The sequence below is a fragment of the Mesitornis unicolor genome, unplaced genomic scaffold (genome assembly GCF_000695765.1).
Source record: "Mesitornis unicolor isolate BGI_N332 unplaced genomic scaffold, ASM69576v1 scaffold15768, whole genome shotgun sequence".
Classification (NCBI taxonomy): domain Eukaryota; kingdom Metazoa; phylum Chordata; class Aves; order Mesitornithiformes; family Mesitornithidae; genus Mesitornis; species Mesitornis unicolor.
Window position 1 is genome coordinate 27,304 of NW_010199919.1, and position 21,773 is coordinate 49,076.

The 21,773-nt window shown below is 36.0% G+C and overlaps 1 protein-coding gene across 1 annotated transcript in view; it reads right to left on the minus strand.

Moving 5' to 3' along the window:
- SLC25A21 (solute carrier family 25 (mitochondrial oxoadipate carrier), member 21) overlaps positions 1-21,367 on the minus strand; it is a gene marked incomplete at its 5' end in the record, with an annotated part of 28,108 nt that extends 6,741 nt beyond the window's left edge. The window contains 4 exons of the mRNA XM_010189582.1: positions 7,379-7,543; positions 11,716-11,823; positions 14,861-14,920; positions 21,301-21,367. Coding sequence (XP_010187884.1) covers positions 7,379-7,543; positions 11,716-11,823; positions 14,861-14,920; positions 21,301-21,367 — 400 coding nt within the window. The remainder of the gene's footprint in view (positions 1-7,378; positions 7,544-11,715; positions 11,824-14,860; positions 14,921-21,300) is intronic.
- Positions 21,368-21,773: the final 406 nt, after the last annotated feature.

A 21,773-nucleotide genomic window follows, 5' to 3' on the forward strand; every position in this document is an offset into this window, starting at 1 on the left:
TTCTTTGGGAGAAAAAAAAAGAAGAGATTTTATGTCTCTGCTTTTTATACATCATTATTCCTATCATAATGTTTTTAAATAAGTGAAGACTCCATAAGTTCCTTCTGAATCATATGCTTCTTAAATCCTTCTTTTATATTCCATAATTTCTAGCAAAAGAAAATTCTAGCCCTAGATCTAGCACATACACACCCATGTACAAGACTGTCACCCCCTAAGGACAGTTTTAATTCATCAGCTTCAGTCTCCAAAACTCTGGGCTTTCCTTTCCTTACCACTTCATTCACTTGTTTATCTGCTGAGCACTTTGTCCAAACCTCCGTTTAAATCTTTGATGTCAGTCAATATGTCAGACTGTCCTCAACCGTACTGAAGGAAGATCACTTAATTCAATAACCCATCCAGCAATGAAATAACTCTTTAGTAAAGGCATGTGTGCTTGGAACTCAGATAATTTAATTTCTTCAGATTAATTTAATTATTTTAGAGCAGATAATGACTCACCGTAGTAGATATATTTGTACTGATTTTGACACCCATCTTAAGTGCAATCCAAGGGTTCAAAAGTAGGAAACCACACTTGCATATACAGTGGAAAGAAGTAGACACCTTCAAAGGAACAGCTCAAAGTCCCTCAGGTAGGATGCTTGAAGTAACCAGAAATAGATGATGTGGACATTCCACTGATGTGCATCAGAGTGTTTAGAAACCTGACCAGCAGAAAGACACACAAACCCTACTTTTTTTTCCCTTGTGAGGCCCTGTTCCATCTCAGTTAAAGTGGCAGAACATGTCTCAACAAAACTTAAAATTTAACTCTAAAAAAAACCAAATTCATAAAATCAAAAGATCAATAAATATTATTTTTTTTAAACCAAAGCTACTTTTAGATGTTTATTTGCTTCAATATTTGGACGTTTGCCTTGATCTTTTCCCTGTTCTGGTTTTTTTTTAGTTGATGAAGGTACATACATTATGAGAAAGCATACTTTTATAAATATGTTTTAGTACTTCTGAGCACCTTGTACATAAGTTCACTATAAAAGAATAATGCTTACTGGATAAGGAGAATGCCAACTCCTGACAATTTGCATGAAGAAGAAACAATAATAATAACAACAACAATAATAATAACAACAGCAACAACAATAATAATTATAGAATAATGTTTGAAGTTGGTATTTGCAAAGCAGCATATAACTATTTAGCATGAAATTAATACTTAGAGTGGAATATTTACATTAAGTTTCTTAAAATAATTTCAAAATGTTAGCCATAATATTAGTTTTATAGATGAGTTACACTTAGCACAAAAGTGCCAAAAGTAATTTAAAATGACTGCTAAATCTAAAAACGTTTGCTCAATGGGTCAGCAGAACAGCCACGGCTGGAGCTCAGAGGCTTTGCACTGTGTGCTGCACATTACACCTCCCCGTGTATGACAAGGATTTTCATTGACAAGGCTTTGGTTTGGCCAACTCTGGTTCTGCCTGGCATACCTAGGAATTACGGGACTGAAGAGGGAGACAGACCGGGAATAAGGGGTAGTGTTGCTTCTTGTTCTTTAAGTCTAAAGCAAAATGTAATAGCACAGGAACTCCTATGGCAAGATAAGAGGTGCCACAAGACTTGATCTAGGCTACATTGACTATAAACAAGTGTTTGGCAGCAAAACAGGCTGTAAGGAACTGCTTTACCCAGCCTGATAATTGGTTTTAATCACTAAAAGGAGCTTCCTATGGCAGCAGACAGCGGAAGAAAGGAACATGGGTCTGAGGAAGGGGAGCTTTCAAGACAGAGGAAAAAAGGTATATTCAGAGAGACAGAAGGCGGGAGATAGCTCTCAGTAAAGCAACAAGGAACAGATGAGAAACTCAGATGAGTTGTTTTAAACACAGACACTGAGTCAAAATTCAGAGGAGAGACAGGGTCTGGGTCTTCCAAAATCTAGAGGAGAGCTGGGAAGAGAGGCCGTCAAATTCTACACTTGGAGAGGGAGAGGCTGGTACAGATGTGATCAGATGGTTTGGGGGCATGCAAACTCCCGGCAGAAATCAGCAGTAAGGAGAAGAAAATGATGTAGACTCACTGCAAGGCTCCAGAAAGGGTGAAAGTGAAAAGATAAAAGTGAGTCTCATCGCTGTTGTGATAACTTCATGCTTTGATTCTTTTAAAGAATATTCATAGTTTTTGTTTATGGCTTAATCAAGGTTTGACCACAGCTTAAGGAACAGTTTTATAGTTTCATTTACCCTGAATTTCTGACCATCCCATGCATTTACATGGTAAATTCCTTATTATAAATTACAGCTTACCATCTGATTAGTACAATAATGGTCTTATCTTTGTCAAGATGCATAAGAAATGCTGAAATTATAACTACAATAAACATATTGATGACCAGGAAAGGCATTCCAGAATGCATAGTCACAGCTGCAGTTTGTTTGAATTAAAAGTGCTTTTTCACACTGGTATTATCTCGGATTCCTCCTTGAGTGCAATCTCATTGCAGCAGACATTTATTTAAGTTTTTAAAATCCACCTGTCAGATGTCTGACAGCATGAAAAGATGAATGACAGCCACTAAGATATATGTCCTGGCCAGTCTCCAGAGTGACATGACTGTCTGCTGTGCAAGGGTCTACATTTTCAAACAGTCTGCAGTCCTCTCAGTGATTTCTTTTTCTACAGTACAATTTCCTGATAAAATTATTAATCTTCCTCCAGACATACAAGTAGCATTATTATCTATTATTTACTCTTTTGCCATAAACTTTTGGACCTGTCGGGCAAGGCTAGGACCTAATTTAGTCCTGAAACAAGCATCTGCACCAAATAACTTTTAATGTAAATAAAAAACCAAGAGCAACGAAATTTGGTGGTCACCCAACACAAAAAAACCCACAGAATTCTGGAGACCCTGTTAGTACAGTCAGTAAGAGAAGCACCAAATAGATCTGTACTTGCTCCTCTTATTTATCACTGTTTTTGTAGATTATTAGACTGTTGAAAGCAGAACACCAAAGAGGCAAAAGAAACTCCTGCCCAATTTCATTAGGTCCTCACAAATTTCTCATCTGCCTTCTCCATTAGTCCCATAGCTGTCAATATCAATGACTCCAAGGTTTACCCAAGAGAGGGTACCAAGTGTTCCTCATGTTTACTCTTCAGTTCATGTTCTTGCAGCTTCTAGGAAATGGTCACCTGGAAAGCCATTAACCCCACTGGTAAAACCAGAATTGACCTTCGAGCTTCACATGAGGCTTCTGCTGTAACTCCAAGGACCTCTCCCACAGAGTCAGTTTATGCAGATGATCAGACTGTTCATAAAGTGTAGGGGTAACAAGCAGGTCTACTTTTCATGGCATCATTTAGACACTAGCCGTGCAGAAAAGGGCAGGCAGAAATAGATGTCTTATTGCTTACTCCTGTATCCAGTACCTTTGTCTGCACTATCTATCTTTATTCTCCGTTACACAGTAATTTATGAAACAGAAAAAAAAGAGTAGCCCCAAGAACACCAGAACTAAAGAAGTCTGACGTACTGTCAGCCCTTGTGACTGATTGATACTCATGTCTGGAAAGATGCAAGCCAAGACTAAGGCATACATAGGCTTTTCCTCATGGAAATCAGCTTTTAATAAGGATGTCGTGCTAGAACTTAGCTATTTTAAATCTGCTTCTCCATCAGCTATGGTCCAATTTCAGCATTATCCTAATTTCTGTAGGAAAATAGAAGAAATTTGTGTTTCTTCTTCACATTTGTATTTTGACTGAAGATTCCTCTCCTTAAACTTTGAATCTGTCTTGCCTACGGGAATGCCACAGGACAGGAGCAGCTGAGATAGCAACAGACTCCTCCCCTTTGATACAACACCTTTTGGTGATGGCCTGGGCTGAAGTCTTTAAAAAGCACAGGCACTCGTTTCAGCAGCCACAGGACACCTCAGATTGGAGGGTATTGACCAGTGGATGGCTTGTAACATTGAACTGGATACAGCACTGCCATTTTTTTTTAATTCAGTTCTCAGGTCATCCTGAAACCTGAGCTTGGATGGCACCTCTGAGGTTATTTCATCTCTGACTTTGATCCAGTCTTCTCCTAAGTCACCTTGGTTTACTGTTTTTCCAACTCTGTTGCACCACATGCCCTTTTCACTGTCTGTTCCTACACAGAACTTCTACACTGGCATAGATCTGAAAGCTATTGAAAATAATATTGTTGTCTGCTATCTCATTTATTTGTCAAGTTGAACAGATAATTTTTGTTTCACGTCTCTTCCTCTTTGCCTGTAGATATTTATGGCCCTTTTTCTGACAGAACAAGGCACCGCTTAGCTCCCACTGCCTGGTGCATCAGCCCTTTTAACAGGAGGCACATCTGTGGAGGCTGAGGCAGGCAGGGCCTGACTTGAAATGAGTTTTGCAGTTGGCCACGTTTCAAAGAGGGCTTTTAACAGACAGTAAGGAAATTCCATATTATCAAGAAATATGACAGCCACTTGGAGGTGGTAGCGAGCAAAGTTTTTAGTGAAACTAACGTCTACCATCAAATCTAACTATGATAGAAAATTGAAAAGTGAGAGCTGCTGGAAGCCTATGAAATGTGCTATAAAAGCAGGTGCCATAAAACTGAGACGATATAAATTTGCAGACTAATTTGATTGTTAGTGCAGATGCATAGCTGTTAATGCTCTGTGGTTGATACATTAGTGGCAACTGAAACGAGTCTGGCTTATTCCACCTTCAGTAAACAAAGCATGAGGTTGGTTGTAAACGGTCTGTTTAGCAGAATAGACTGAACATATGAAAAATTATTCATGACCAACATTTACAACCCACACATGTCATTTATATCATTTGACCACTCAACATAAAAGGTTTATTGTTTTTGGCAAAATAAGCTGCAAACATCCTTAATTGGGATGCAAATTTAATGCACAGTTTAGCACTGTTGACAGCTAAAAGGCTCATAAGGATATTTCCATACATTTTTCCACTTATGTTACATATGGTGAACAGCAGATACGTATAGTCAAGAGCCAAAATTATTTCAAAAGTGTAGTATTCTTATTTCACAATTTTGATATCTTGGTCAACATCAGAAGAGTGACCTCAAGATTTATTTTTTTGGTGAAATACACAAAGTGAACAAATTAGTTTTGAAATGAAATCAAGTGTGTGAAAAATCTTGAAAAGTTACAACTATCTAATATTTTTCAGAGTAACTTCAAAACAGCTTCTACCAAATTCCATGTACAGGTTTGATAACTCTCAGCCTCCAGGACCTGCTTACTGACAGAAAAGGTTTAACTTACAGATCACAAAGTATTGTTGAATACTTCTATTTCCTGGTCACTGAACTGAAGTTCAAAGCATGTAAGTGCCTGAGACATGCTGTTGGCTAACACAAGCCAGATGAGGCCTGATCTGTGTCCTGTTAAATTCAGGGTAAGATTTGAATTGATTTTAATAGAAGTTTGATCAGAATTATTGACTATGTGTCTAGAACTGTCTATGGCACTGATGCCAGCTGGCCTAGAGAGTCCTATTAACTTTATTAGCACTATTAAATGCTATTACCATTCAAAACAGACTAGCTGCATGGAACCTGCCTATTAGGAATAGTTCCTTGTCTGTGCTAGCTCCTAAGCCATCCCCGGGAACAGGACTGCCTGGCCTGGGCCAAAGCTATGCCAGGGAACATTTAACAGCACAGATGATTGAGTTTCAGTGACGCTGCTCAATTTACTGCACAGATGCAGCCACTGTGCAAGCCACCGTGCAAGCCACTTAGCACCAGTCGAGCACAAGGCAAACCTCTCCACCTATCTGCAGTTAATGCAATTTAATCCTACATTGATTATATTGTCTTTTGCTTTTGATGGTCTACAAATGGGCCACTGGCTGACAGCACTGAAATGATTTCTCTTTCGTTTTTCTAAATGTATTTAAATTTATGCTGTAGATGTGACAATTCTCTGTATCACACAAAATCTGTAAAAAGTGCTAATTACTGTCAGATCATAAAGCTCTGAATTTTTCTAATAACGTAATAATTTTTCCCTTTTTTTTTTAAACTGAAAGGCTGGGAAAGCATGCTTATGCCAAATACTATTTCTATTATTCAGTTGTTATGCAAGAACACTTCAGGATTTCCACAGAAGTTGCACGCAAACCTCTTTGTCCTTACCTGCACATGATTCTGAATGTTCTGCATATTAATTATAATTTTTTCATCTTTTGATCAACATAAATGTGTTTACTCCTATCTTAGTATCAAGCTATGCTTGAGCCTTGAACTTTTAGACACTATGATTAAAGTACATTGTAAAGTATGCTTAAAAACTCTAGAAGAAACTTGTAGAAACTTGTGGGCTAGCTCTTGAACAATTCAATTTACTGTAATGATCTGCAAATAAGAAGTGGAGCTTTTCTCCATTTACACAATGTTGCCAACAAAAATATCAGGCTACACAGAGGTGCAGAAAAAAAAGAGGTGTTAGTTCATCCAGGAATAGAATTTGATCCCTTTTGATATAAATTACAACTTCTTACATGAATATCACTACATATTACACCTGTGACTGTTTAACTGTCATCATCTAAAAATCACATCAGTGAAAATACAGTTCAGTAAGTAATACACTGGAGTCATTAATAAATCATTAGCTGATGCTTACACAGTCATTTAGAAAGTTGCCAGTACTACCATGTTTTCATTAGTAAAATTTCCCTTTGTTGTAAAGGCAAATGTTTATTTTGTTATGTAAAGGAATATAAGACTATTGAATAAAATAACTCCAGGTGAAATTACAGCTATAAAGATTTTTTTTTAACTTAAACATAGGAGATACTACATCACGCCTCTGTGCATGACCCTGTGAATGCTGTTTTGAGCTGGCTCCCTCCCGTATGGATAATCTGCCCTGTCATCCTTTGACACTATAACTTGAGCTCTCTTTTTAGTAAACAAGCTTCAAGCTTTCCCTCTGTGAATGCTGAAAGAAGTTCTACAATTGGATCTTTATCTTCTAAGCCAGTTTTCCACAAAAAGGTGTGTACATACCTAACAGAAGCATAACATACCTGTACCCTCATATCTGCCTTTTCACTTTGCTACCATGGTATACAGGGAAATTCATCAAAACAAGAATTCAAACATGACTACTTTATCTATACTCAGTTTCGCTTAAAAAGTAAGAAGTACAAATCCTTGGTTTGCTTACATTAAAATGTGATAGATTTCTGCAAAACAGAGAGTTAGTTTAGTCACTGTTTATTACTAAATACCATAGCTTTGCATAGAAAAATACAGTGTTAATTAAATTGCCAAATCTCTTATCTGTTTGTCTATTGTACTGCATAAAGAACTTACTTTATTGACTGGAAGAATGTTTTTCACATTGAAGTAGAATCCAAAGTAAACCATGTTAAAAACTCCGTGACGGCCCAGTGTTGCAGTAAGACCTTTGTTGAGTCCTTGGAGGCCCAGGCCATCGGTTTTAATGATCTGCCGAGCTTGAACAAAGCTGGATGGTTGCTACACAAGTTAAGCAAAAGAAGGAAGAGATCATCTTTACAAAAAGAAAACAATAACCATAGCATCATTTCAATTCTCTTGACAAACAGTGTTGTCAGTTCTTGTAATTTTATCTTGTCTCACCATATTTGTTCTTTTCCCTTTCCTGTGATCAGATAGAAATCACAACTTTCACTGAAAAAAAAGATTCCTCATTTTTCTGATTGCCCACCTAATGAATTATTTGACTTAAAAAGTGTAGTTAGATTTTGAAAAACAGAGCACCCATTTAAATTCCAAGGTACAGATTTAGGAAACTGAGTTTAGAAATCCTGTTTTCAAAATAAGGCCCAAAAGGCACAGAAATAATTTTAGTCAGCTAATTTCCATTTAAAACAAAAGGCAGAAAGGAATAAACTTTCTCAGAATCCACTTGTATGGTGATCAGTTCCTCAGACAGGATCTGCCTAACTACATACACATTTGATCTGTTTTCCAATGTATTTTAATACTCGGAATATGTGTTCCCCTTCTGAACATTTTAGGTATGTTTTTAGCAGGACTATAGAAAAGTTCCTTTCAAAAAGTTATTGACTTGAGTTTGGCTTTCTCCAAAGCATAAAACCAGCTCTGGGTAACCAAATATTTAATTAAAAAGGCAAAACATGACTTCCACTTGGAGGCTTAAACATGAAAATATAGAAGAATTTTGACTACAACGCTGTGATCGCTGCTAATTTCAATGCACTTATTTGTTTAATAGCTTTCCATGTCAAAACATCACTGTAGTAGATCAACAGCATCAGCCAAATGATGCCCATTATATCTGACACAGCATATGACTGCTTACTTAACTGACTCACAAGTTTAGTCTTTAATACTAAGTTTCTTTTTTTTTCAAATTTGTTAAATAATATTATACTGTTAATGTTCTGCATACATTTTAATAAGTCTACTTTTCTAACTACCTCCGGGGATTCAAATTAGAATCTATTCTAAAATATTGATACCCAACTTGCAATAGGTCCAGATAAGAGCAATAACATCCTTTCTTATAGACAAAAAAATGAGGATCAGATCTTTAAAAACTAACTAGTGGTTCTGAATAAGGTGATTTAAGCTGAATATAGCAACTTTCGATAGTAAGGTATGCCTTGGTTTCATCTTGAATATGAATTTACTAATAACTCAGAGGGGAAGCCTGTCATTTGCTGAACACTTGTGATGGGATTCATCAGTCCAAAATGTAGATACCTGCAATGTCTACATCTACATCTGAGTTACTCCTTTTTCAGTCCTTTAGGAGTAAAGAAGGCTCTGCTAGACTGCTCTTCACTTCATCCAAAGTAGGCTTCTAAAATGTCAGCTGATCAAGCCATAGAAGGTCTGTGTTTCATCACTGATGATGGAAGGACCTTAGGATGACTAATTCAGGTGGAGGAATTTATTGTATAAACATCTGCAGTTTAATTCAGTTCACACAACTGTTGACTTATATTTAATAGAGACCTAGCCAGTGGAATCTGGAGTCAGATCCTTTTCATCATAAAGTGGAAACTTGTATTTGTTTAATTAATCACAACTCTTAAGCCAGGTGAGATTTTTACCACACACTTCTATAGTCAGTGAGTTATCTGTGGCTACAGGGAAAAGAAAAAAAAAGAACCTCCAGTAAACAAAACCATGAGGTGTTGGGATTTCTAGCAGTTTACATTAACAAAAAGTCACCTTTATTTTTACCTGTAGCAACCCACATTACAAAAATGCTTTATAGTGATTTATAGTGGCCTTCCTCTTTAAACCTCTCAGCCCTAGAAAGATGATCTGGTACCAGAAAATAATTCAGCTGTCACCGTAGTGTGTGAATATTTGCTTTGGGGGTGTGCAGAAGTCTGGGTGTGTGTGTATGCTCTTCCTTGTTCCTTTTTAAAAAGATATATTTATTATTTCAGTACAATAGTCAAAGAAATATGTGAACTGCATTAGGTTTCATCATGTAGTATGAAAGCTACACAATGGGACTGGTACATACTTTACCTTTTAGAAAAACAGTGCATGGTAATGAAATGAGTGTACCATTGTACCATTACGCTGTGTAATGTAACATGCACGTGCTTCTCCCAGTAGGCTCACATTTACATGCTTTAGTGTGAGATGCTTTTTAACATATTCTCAACAAGAACTTGAGATCAAGGCAATGAAGTCACTGGCTATTTCCTGATTTACAGTAAGATGTGAAAGTCTAACACTTTTTTAGAAAAGATACATTAAAATTAGTGATTTAACTATCTCTGCAATTTAAGGCCTTCAGTTGCTTGTATTTTTTCATTAGGGCAAATAGATAATTTTATTTATATTTTAGATGTAAATTAAGTTCCTACTGGAGTGCCAATAGCATTATTTTACCAATTTATTCATATGATAATATACTATTGTTTGGATTTTGTGAAAATTTCAATTTAAATTAAATTCAGAGAATATTCACCTAAAGCAAAACAACTCATGCTTTTGAACAGCTACACTGTGATTATTGGAATATTCTGAAGGTCATCAAGGAAGGGATGCTGTAATTAAACTAAGTAATTGTATAAAATCTATTAACTGAAACACCCCAGACTTTGTTATAAGGTTTGCAATGGAGAAAAAAAATAAAATATATGAAGTGAAAGGATATATGGGTCTCTTGCAACTTTACAGGAACTAGTTTCTCAAAACACAATACTGGTGTATTTACACTCAAAACCAGAGGTATTATGAAGATAGGTTAATTTATCTTCATGACTGGGAGGCAGAAAGATCCAGAATATCTGCTTAATTTACTACTGCTGGAGCAGTAGTGGTCCATAATTTTTTCGTATCACCTTCCTGAGAGAAAGATCCTCTCACACATTGCTTTCTCCCACTTTCAGGCTTTCTCCTTACAGGATCCTAACAGTTTTAGGAAACTCTGTTTCAGTGGCTTTGCTGCCTATGGTTACAAAATGTCTGGGCTGGAGACTTCAGCAACCAAACATCTCTTTCGCGTGCACTGAGAATCAAACAGAAATTTACCAAATGCTTTAAAATTTATTCTCAAGGAGAATGCATGTCTGGATGAGTTACAGAGTAGGTACCATCTCATCTATGACATTTGGAAATCGGTAGCAGTATTTTGCCAGAGTGTACCTGAGGACCTTGGCCCAAACGACTTACGTAAATGGCCAGGTGATAAATCTCTACTGTGCATCCTCCAAAAGGGTTCAATTCGTGCAGATGAGTGCTACAAGGCATGAAAGTAATAACTCAGTCAAAACTTAACAGTAGAACATGCAAAAATCATGCCTCACCAGGGATTCAGCCAACCTTTGCATGTCATGCTTATGTGATTTGGCACATCTACCATGCTACAGCTGATTTCTCAAAAGATTCTGAAAGAGCTGATTTGACAATTGTTAGTCTTATTCACTGAGAAAAGAAAGAAGGGACTGTGTGACTGCCTTCCTTCACTTTAGCCTGGAACATTTTCTACATTAAAATTAATTGAAGCTGGAGTGTTTCTGGGAACACTTGATTTTGATGAATCATTATTTTCCAGTTTAATCTTCTTTCCCTTTCAGCAGTACCCAGAACCGTGGACAAAGTCAGTCTTGCACACTGACTTCTTTGAATAAAACAATATTTGAATAATAAAACTCTGAAGTGAAAGAGAAATTTAAATTATCTGAGCCTTATTATATAAGTATTTCCTGGTTTGTGCTTATAAATGTGGAGACTTATAATATAAATAATTTCATCTAAGACTGAAATCTACCAGCTACATTTTTAACATAAAACACACCATCTGGACCATGGCTAGGGCATGCAGCCTTGGTGTTTTACGATAACCTTTGGTGCTCACTTGAAGTGTACAAGGGGCTCAGGTTCGTACTTCTGCATTACAGCTCCTTACAGTGCTGAGCTGGTGGTTGCTCTGGAGGGATGAAGGTGGACTGCAGACACTGCTAATTACAGGCACAATTAATACTGTAATAATACTATGCATATGGGAAAACATTGTCTACTGAATCTCTTCTCTCTTTTTCCATTTCTGTTAAGCTTGTGGGAAAATAATTTGCATTGAACCCATGTATTATAGTCATTCTGCTCCAAATATGAACTTTGAAATGCATTATGCCTAATAAAGCAGAAAAAGAAGAACAGAGCAATTGCCATACCTCTGTGAAGGCATTCCGATTTGTCTGTAAGGTAACCTTTACTACTTCAAAAGGGTTAACCACAACTGCTTCTGTCAACCCAGATCCCAAGCCAGCAACTGCAAATGCCTAGAAAAGTTAAATCAACCAATCAAAAAACAAGAAGTAAAATTTCCCATACATCAGATTATGAAACTGAATGATACAACGTAAATAGTGAGATTACAGTAATGCAGCAGTATTCTATTACTAAACAACTTTAGTCCTTGATTAGATGCTGACAGTTCATGAAGACAATGCAACAATAACCATAAACCACATTCCAAAAAATACAAAATAAAATGTCATAGCCCTGTCAATGAATTCTCTTTTCAGCTGGAAGAAAAATTGTGGTACCAATTTATTACAAAAACATGGAAAACCAATTTCCTAGTGTTATCTTTGGGTGGAGTCTGAATAAAACCCACAGATACAAATGCAGTTATACAGCACTGGAATACAAAAAAACTCTGCACTATGCATTAAGCATATAACAGTAACATATTAACTTAAAAAAAAGAGAAGAGAAATATAAGAAATTAAAACAGTGCAGTTCTTAAGCAAACTGCACAAGTACAAGAAAAGTCCTCCTAGGAAAATACCAATCCTAAAAGTGTTTATAGGGAATGAGTGACACACATGGAAATGTCAGCATTCTCTGCAAGAATGAATTAATTTCATTTACTTAGAAGCTGTACATTACAGACAGAGAAATGGAGATATTCACTGCTTTGCTTTCCATCATGGCACATTATTTAAAAATACCTTAATTTGTTTGTAACTGAAAAAGAATATTGAAATATTTAGGTCGATTGAGAAAATTCAGAGGGGTTAATTTTTGTGATCATTTTACACACTTACTGCCTCCATTTAACATCTCCAAACTTTCTAGGGTCTGAAAAGAGTCCCAGGACCAAAATATAATATACTGAGTACATTTGCTGTAATTCAAGGAAAACAACGGTAAGGAAAAAGCAATAGTAAGCAAAATTACTTTATCAATATAGAGGGATGTGAGCAGGGACTCTTGAGAGCTCAAGAAAGAGAATGGTAAGTTAGGAGGGCAGTGGCAAGCTCCAGCCTTACTGCCTTTGGAGAACACTGTGTTACCAAAAAAATATATTTTTCCAATATGAGATGGAAACATAACCTATCCCTTTCATCATCAACCACGATACTGAAGCCAGCAGGAAGGTGTTGCTAACGTACGCATCTCTCTTTTAACAATAAACGTTGTCTTGATGCGAGGTCTGCTGAGGCACCTAGAAGCATTCTGTCGAGCTTTGACCAGAATCCCTCTCAGTCTTCTTTTTCCCTCTCTACCATGGGTATCTTAGGTGCAAAAATGCCTCTGTGGCAGAATTGCACTAAAAGTGAGAGAGATGTCTGATGGTTGCTGCATCTGCTATATGATTCAGACCAGCTTTTGGTCAGCTATTGCATGTTTACAAGTCTCCAGCACATTTTCCTCCAAAAAAAGTGATGATGTACCATGGAACCTTAAACTCTGTTCTTTCCACTTGTTAGGGAACAAGTACCAGCCTCTCTATTTACATCTAAGGAAGAGAAGAGCCTGCTGAAAAAAAACAAGATAAAATAAGAGACACAGTGAACAACTACAGTGTCAGTGGAATAATTAAGAGGAAGAGGAAACTTGCTTTGAACTACTCAGCATGCTTCCTAGAGCCATCCACTTGCTGCAATGAAAGGCAGATGCAAATGGCAGTGATACCTTTTGAAAGAGATCTGAAATAATGATAAAACAAATGTTTCATTTTTTTTCTGATGTCATTTTGTTTCATGCAGTGTGAAGTTATTTGCTCTCACGAGACAAGATTTTGTATATTTCCTTCAGTCAACACAAACTTTTCTCTTGAGGGCCAAAACTATGAAACAAACTTGAATTCAAAACTAATTTGACCAAGAAAGCTATAATACAGGTTTTCAGGATTTTATTGTTTGTTATTTAATAAAAAAGAGGGTATTTAACTTCTTTCAGATAATTCATGTTTTTAGTCTTACTTAATGCTCAGATACATTGATAATTATAAAAAAATTGCAGGAGCCCCTACAGAGAAAAAAATGTTTAACAAATGCCAAAATAAGTAAACTGGAAGAAAACAACAGATTAAAGTAGAAGTATTGAGTGAGAAGTCACTGAAAAATTTCAGGAAAGAAACAACTTGTTAGTTTAAAATGACCTTTATACAAAATCTTAGGATTTCAGGGAAAACTGATTGACATCTCCCATAATTTTATGTGCAACCCCTTTTCAAGATTTTTCTAAAATTATCAAGATCAGTAATGGGAAACATTCATTACCAAAACTTTTACAGTATAACCATAAAGATATCAGTTGTCTCCTACAGTTGTGATGCCATTACTGTAAAAACATATATTTACTATGGCTTACATTCTTCCACCACACAAAGCAGTAATTCCTATAAAAAGTTTTTTATTCAAGTGGTATGATAGCAGAATTAAGCCCTATATGAGAATGCAGACAACACTGTAATGTAAGCTACATTTTAGCATTAAAACATTTTTGTGTACATGTATGTCCTGTATTTTGTTTTTAAAACAGTTATGTTCTTGAAACGAATTCCCAACTCCACTGATATAAGAGAGTTTTGCCCTTGACTTCAAAGGAGGTAGCAGTTTCTTATTATCAATAGTTTATGTTTCTATTATAAAGTCCTTAGAACAAGACAGGTCTATATTTTTGTTGCACTGTGCCTTGCAGAATAGCACTTTGATACTTGGTTGAGGTCTCTAGTCACTATCACATGAATAAATAATTACTGAAAATAAACTTTTTTTTGTCATTTTGCAAGAATGAAGAATGACAAGCTGCAAACGGACACTTCCATGGGGACTGTCACTATTCATGTTAACCTATATTGTGGTAATATAGGGAATTATTTTGAAGACATTTGATATAAAAATCAATGTAATTAACTTTTTGATAAATTCTCTTATCAATGTTTTCATGGGAAAAGTCTCTTTTGAAAAAGTACTGGTTGAACTAGCCCCTTTAATTTTGACATCCTTTCACTGGAGGAAACGGATGGGACTCTTCCGTATACACACATTAAAATAGAACATGAAGTTCTGTATCCATACATACCAGTCCAGGTGGTAATGATGCATATCCTAGTAGCTTCTTGTATTGTTCGAAGGTGAAAAACTGTAAATAAAAGTTAGACAGAAATTGCATTTAAAAAACCAAACTACAATGGAGCTTCACTACCTTGTATCCTCAGTAGCTGTGTGCAGTTCTGCAAAATAAACATAAGCCACTTTTGCTCCACACTCTCTGTAGTGGTGTTAGATGTGCAATAGTAGACAATTAGGCTTCAGAACTGTGTATCATGCATAACAGCAGCATAAGGGCAATTAAAGTTATGTTTTATGTAAGAGTTCACTTACACCACATAGTTCATGCTTTTAATTTATAAACTTTTCCTCTAGCATTGAACTTTCATATACTGGTATAAATGTAGTAGCAGATACTACAATTTCTCCCAAGAAATCACTCTTTGATATAATATACTGCTATCACTTTCACATTTCTCAGATACTAATCTACTAATCAGAGAGATGTGACTGCAGATTTTGAAGATGGAAAGTCTGTAGATTTTCTAAATCTTTTACTGTCAACAGACACATTTCTTTTAATTTTCACTCTTTACAAATAAATCACTCAATTGTCTGCTTTCAGTCAGTGGTGCTCAGAAGTTCTGAGCATCTGCAGTTCCTTAGAGGATGAGTTTTAAAAGCTGTACTCTTGGGTGTTTGAACTTCAAGAAAGAAATGAGAAGCTCAGTTCCCCCGCACCAACATGGAGAAAGGCAACCATTTGGAAAAGGTTCATTTTGCAACCTAACATTTCTTGCCTTCCAAATCCATTAATTTTCAGAATACCTTTTGTGAAATCTTCTAAAAATAAAATCAGAATAAATTAATGCATTTGTTCTTCCAAGAAGAGTGCTGAGAATTATCCTGACTGCACTGAAGTCAGTAAGAAGTTTCCCACTGACACAGGCAGACGGACTTTCACTGACTGTTTCCTTGTCTGTAGAGATCAAGTCCGAGATGCCTAAGTCAAGGTATACTCTAAAGAATATTTGTAGCATTTTACAAATTATTGGTAAAATGCCCTCTGAAATAACGCATATGAACTTGACCATCTTTGTTCAAAAAGGATGAACTCAGACCATGGCATATTCAAAACAGGATTGGCAGGACCATAAGACCTTAAAGATTTCTTTAAGAATGAAGACTGAAGGAGAATAAAAGCTTGCCTTGTCAGTCTAGCAAAATAGCAGCTTCAAGAGAATGAAAAATAAGGAATGAAAAGATATGTAACTTAAAGAAATTGGGTATAAAAGTAAAAACTACTCATAAATAGAATGTGGCTTGAGGACTGGTGAAGTTTTCTTCCAATCAAAGGAGAGGAGCTCTGAAACAGTCTTCCAATACCAATAATGGGGGAAAAATATTATAAACTTGTAAGGGAGAGTTTGGAAGTTTATGACAGAAAGTATAGAACAACAGTGGACTAGATTTGCTGACCTAAGAGATCCTTTCTAGACCAGTACTTAGGTAAACAGCAAATCTCCCCAAACAACTTATTGTTTCAAATTCATATTCTGCAAATATGTTGGCTGAAGCTGAAAAAGCCAAAAGCACTTCAGATTGATGTCACATAAGACTGTTCTGAGTGAGGGCAGTGAATATGATCTTCTAGCATGAGGAATGATGACAGCAGAAATTCTTGCAGTTTATAAAGGGTAGATATCTGAATTCCAGGTAAAACCAAAGACATTGAAGGTGTTAATCCACACAATTTTCACACATGGAACAACACAAGGCCCATAACTACAGCTTGCTATTGGGGAGTCCTGTAATCTGTCCAAGAAGTATTCATGACTTTGCATGCAAAAGGAAAGTGGCTTTTCCACAGCACGTCCAGTATTATGGGACTGAACAACCTGTCACAGCCTCACCAAGACTGCATCAGCATGGGTGGATACCTATTGGAGCAAGAGCTGTCACATCCCTGTATAGCAAAAGTAAATAACTAGAACCTCTGACTTTTTCCACAGTTGATCTGTAACACCTGATTAGTTTAGAGCAAGAAGGAAGGTGCGATCCTTTGATCTGGTCTGTGCATTTCCCTCCCACATACGAGGCCATGATCCCTCCACACAGCACCTGCCCATGCATGTGACAACACAACTGTTTCACCAGGGGAAGAAGGCAACAGGAAATGAGGTCTACGGAGATGTGGGAATTGTAAGAAACAGAGGGCAACAGAGTTTGTCAGACAAAACAGAAAGACTGGTTGACCTGTTCTTGGTCTCAGCCAAAGAAGACAAGCTCAGTCCTTCAGGGCTCAGTTACCACAGACCTATCAGAACAAAACAGCTTTTCCATAAACCATGTGTACAGGAACATGAGTAATAAGCACCACATTGTCATTTTAATTCGTTTAGAACTCTATCCTATGGCAAAGTCAGTAACATTTTTCAATCAAGACCTGCTTCAAATGAAAAGTCACTGGACTCACACCAAAACCCTCAGAGACCTGGGTGTTAATGTGGAAATGCCACCACATTTAAAGCAGGAAGGAGTATGTATACATAATGCAAAATTAGGATGATAAATTCTGACAACTGAAGGAATGATACTCTGGCCAGTGGATAGATACTTTTAAAAATCCTCGGCAGGGATTATTATCTCATTTTGCAGAAAAGGCTCTAAAATCGGGGCCTAGATTTTAACTGCCCTCCAAATAGTGTACAGCTTGAACACTGATCTTACAAACATCCTGCAAATGTGTTTAAAATTGTTGTACTGGCTTTGCCAATAATCAGAAAAGATAGAAGTGTTACTTAAACTGTAGGCCTATCTTTTTGGATAACTGAAGATATTTTATAGGTAAAAGGAAGTCTTTGAGAAAGTGTCAATTGTAGGTGGGTGAGTTACTTCACTGAACTAAATTAATTTCTTACTGTGATAAAGTTTGCTTTATTCTCTCTCCAGCATCTTTCTACTCATTGTTACCCTTCTAACCTTTAATGGAATTTCTGGTATTCCTTAATGTTTTCCATAGTGTCACAGATCTATAAAATGGTTGTAATAAAGGCAGAAATACATTACCTAGCAATTTTTTGGTCTTAAAAATGTTACCTTAAAAATCAATAGCTTCCTAAAGTCATAAATAAAATTATTTAATAGTAGCTATGCTTTACATAATTTTTTAAAGAAAACAGATCAACAGCAATAAAATTCAACATAACTGTTGCTGGGTGTACTAGCTAGTATGCACACAATTTTGCCAAAAAGCATCTAGCTATATGATATGAATTTATGTAATGTATGTCCATCCAAAATGTTTTTAACAACACAATGTAATTTGTCTTTTTCTCAACAGTTGTATTAAATTAATAGGTTTACACAAAAAAAATCTCAGAATAAATGTACTTAAAACATGCTTTTGTGTATATAATAACCAATATTGTCCATCTGGCAAAGATACACTTTAATTCAAGTTACACAGAAAATAGCCAAAGTACTTACCAGATGTCTCAATAACTATGGTAAAAATATATGCTCGAAACAAGATGTCTGGGAACACATGAACAATATAAATTTGCCCCAAAAGTTCATCTGTTAACCATTGTATTGGCATCATCACTTCTTTCCTCCAAGTTCAATCTAACGTAAAGTTATAAACTTTGACTTTTCATCTTCCAGAAATACCAGCTTTCTTTTCAGAAGGGAAATAAAGAGAGAGAAAAAAAGGAATAGCAAGACAGACCATGAGAATGTGGTTGACTCCAAGTGAAGCTGTATCTTCAATACTTAGCTAAATAACTGCTGCTAAATAACTTCATTTTACTACTTTTATTTTTCTTTGCAAACATCCACACCAGATAAATATAATATTCCAGTAGCACAAGTACCTTTCTGCTTAGTACAAAATCTCCCTTGTCCATTCTCTGTACACTTTTATGAGATATAAAAGACACTACAAGTAAAAGTTTTCAGCAAAGTTCATTACAAACACTAACCAAACCTGCTGAAACCTAGAAACTGCCTCTCAACTTTTTGCGCTTTCTCAAGTCTCAGAACCATAGGCATGGACGTACATCTTCCTCTAAGTCTCACTAGTCAGTTTGGCAGTGGATAAGGGACATCTTGGGGATTGTTAAAATCAGGAAAACTATTAGAGGAATTAAAGGCAGAGAGTGAGCCAAAGGAAACAGTGCCTTTTCTTTTGGGTTCATATCCAAATCAGGTTAGTGGAAGTTTGAGACAAGCTGGGCTCTCTTCAGGTCAAAGCATGGGTACAAAGTCCATTTTGGATGTTAGAATTTGTGCTGGCATATAACATCTCACATTGAAATGCTTCGGTATTCAGGTTCTTACAAGGACATTACTGTCCTACCCTATTCTGTCACTGAATTCTTCTAATGTAGAATATAGCTGATGTCTCAAGGTAATTTAAAGTCCTCCTGGTGTCCTAGGAACAGAATAAAATTTAAAGGAACAGTGTAAAGAATTAAATAATTTGATGATTTAATTAAAAAACATGTTTAGCATTTAAACCTGATTCTCATGGTTGCAGAAACACTACTGAGCCCTCACATAAGAACCCAAGAATTAGGTAGAAAGCATCTCACTAAGGGAACACCAGTAAGACATTTAAGGAGCTGTGAGTTTATGATGTACAGTAAGAGGCTGCGAGAACTGAGTCTGTTTAGCCTAAAGATGATAAGACTGGGGGCATCTAATTCCTGCCTTCCACCATCTAATGGTCATACAGAAGACAATGTCAGACTTCCTCAGAGGTCTACAACAGAAGTATGAGAGAGAACAGACAAAGGATGCAAAAGAGGAATGTGGATTGGATACAAAGGAAAATTCTTCACAATGAAAGCAATTAAGCACTGGAGCAGGAGCATGGAGAGGCTGTAGTCTTCATCCTTGAAGATTTTCAGAACTCAACTAGAAAAGGCATCTGAGCAATCTGTTCTAACCATGAAGTCAGCCTGCTTTGAGCAGGAGGTTCACCAGATGACCTCCAGAGATCCCTCCCAACTTAAATCTTTATATGATTCTATAATTATATCAAATATCATGTCATTTAAGCCAATTTAATAAATTTGAGTAAGAGAAAGTGACTCAAGATTTTTTAATTGCACAGGTTGGTAGGAGAGAAATCAAACTTGGGTTTGCATTTTAACTAAATATAAGCTGGAATCTAAAAAGCATGATCAGTTTGACTTTGACCTGTTTCAAGTGAAATAAAATGGAGACAGAGGAACATCATGGTCCAAAGCAAAAGAATTAGGAATCTTCTAAATATCATCCAAGTATTCTTCACTGCCACTTTGCTATTAAACAGAACTTTAGTTTTCTTAGTTGTATTAAATAATTTTGAGATACATCATTTACATCTAAAATGCCAATGCAAACAAGAAGATGACATTACCAGAACTCCTTTAGGATTCTGTTACAAGGTCACATCCTGTCACTTTATACAAATATTATTCCTCTGTAAAGGAATTGGAATGTGAATGATTAATCGCAGACTAAGGACCAGAATCATATGCAGCCTTTTTAGAAAGAAAGAAAAAAGGAAAGAAAGGAAAATCAAGACATTCTGTAAAATAACTGCTTTTAGACACATTTGGTACAACTATGGGAAACTTCAAAGTTCTGAAGTAAAAGACAAAGAAACATTTCCTCATAACACAATGGATCCTTTGATAGACTTAGAAGTTTAAGATGTGCTTCATCACTAGGTTTTAATTAAAAAGGTTGCATGACTTAACTGAAAAAAAAATGGTGTATTGATGCATTTTGCTTAGGAATGTTACTAAAATAATGCTCTACAAATCAGCATAGAGGATAATAAAAGAAAATCAGATCAACATTTGATAGGCTAGCATTTATTTCAGCTGCAAGAGAGCTGCAGTAAAATGTTCTTTACATGATGAAGAGTTGTACCCATTACTATCTTCAATCTGTAAAAAAGTGAGAGTATGGAGTAGAGTGTTCTTTAGAGCACAGGAGAACTCTGGGCAGCACTTCAAACCTACAGACATACTACTTCAAGTTATTGACTAAGTACTTATTAGGTGTGGCTTCTTTAACGGCTTCTTGTGTTAAGATATTCTTAGTTGTTTCCCAAGTTGCTAGGCATTTTCATGCCTAGACAAAATGTCTAAACTGTAGGTAATTATTGGACAAAAGCATCACTTAACGTATTTTATTAATTTTGACTGTATGAACTAATTGTAATTTGTTTGTCAGTAAATTATATATACAGGTCAAAAATAGCCTAGCATTTAAAAGTCCTATTCTACACTTCTTAATCAAGCACAGTTTTTATTGTGTTATCAACAGGAAAGTTTCCTCCTAGTAAAAGTCAGAGGACTAATATGCCAAATAAGTTTAAGTTTCTAATGTCAATCAATGGGGGAGAAATAAAATGTTTTACAGCTGCTACTGTCCCTACTCATACTTTTAAAGCAGTAAGTATGGGGTTTTTACCTTCACTGCTCTTTTGGGTGTCTCAGCCAAGATGGGAGGGAATATTCCTTTGTAGAAGCCAAGCAATCTATTGAAGAAAAAAAGAAATTATTTTTGTATGGATAAACAGCATATCATTATTGTACCACCAACTTTATTTTCACTTTTGAGTAAAGCAACTAACCTTTCAGCATTTTCAAGTGTACAGACAAATAATGATACTCTTTGCTTACTTGCTAAGTAACTAATGTGCTACCAGTTCTATTACGTGCTGGTGAGATGATATTAAAAAATCAGTAATGAATAAGTAAAAATTCGATCCATTCACTCTGAGTAGACAAGAAGTTGCATTTAAAGGAAGAAGAGTTTTGACAATGAAGACAAAGTACTATTTCGTTGTATTGATTTTCTTGACATAGTAATGATAATATTATAAAATGAAGTCACAAAATACAGACTGGGAAAAAACTCTGGCTTCAGCGAGTTGCACACAA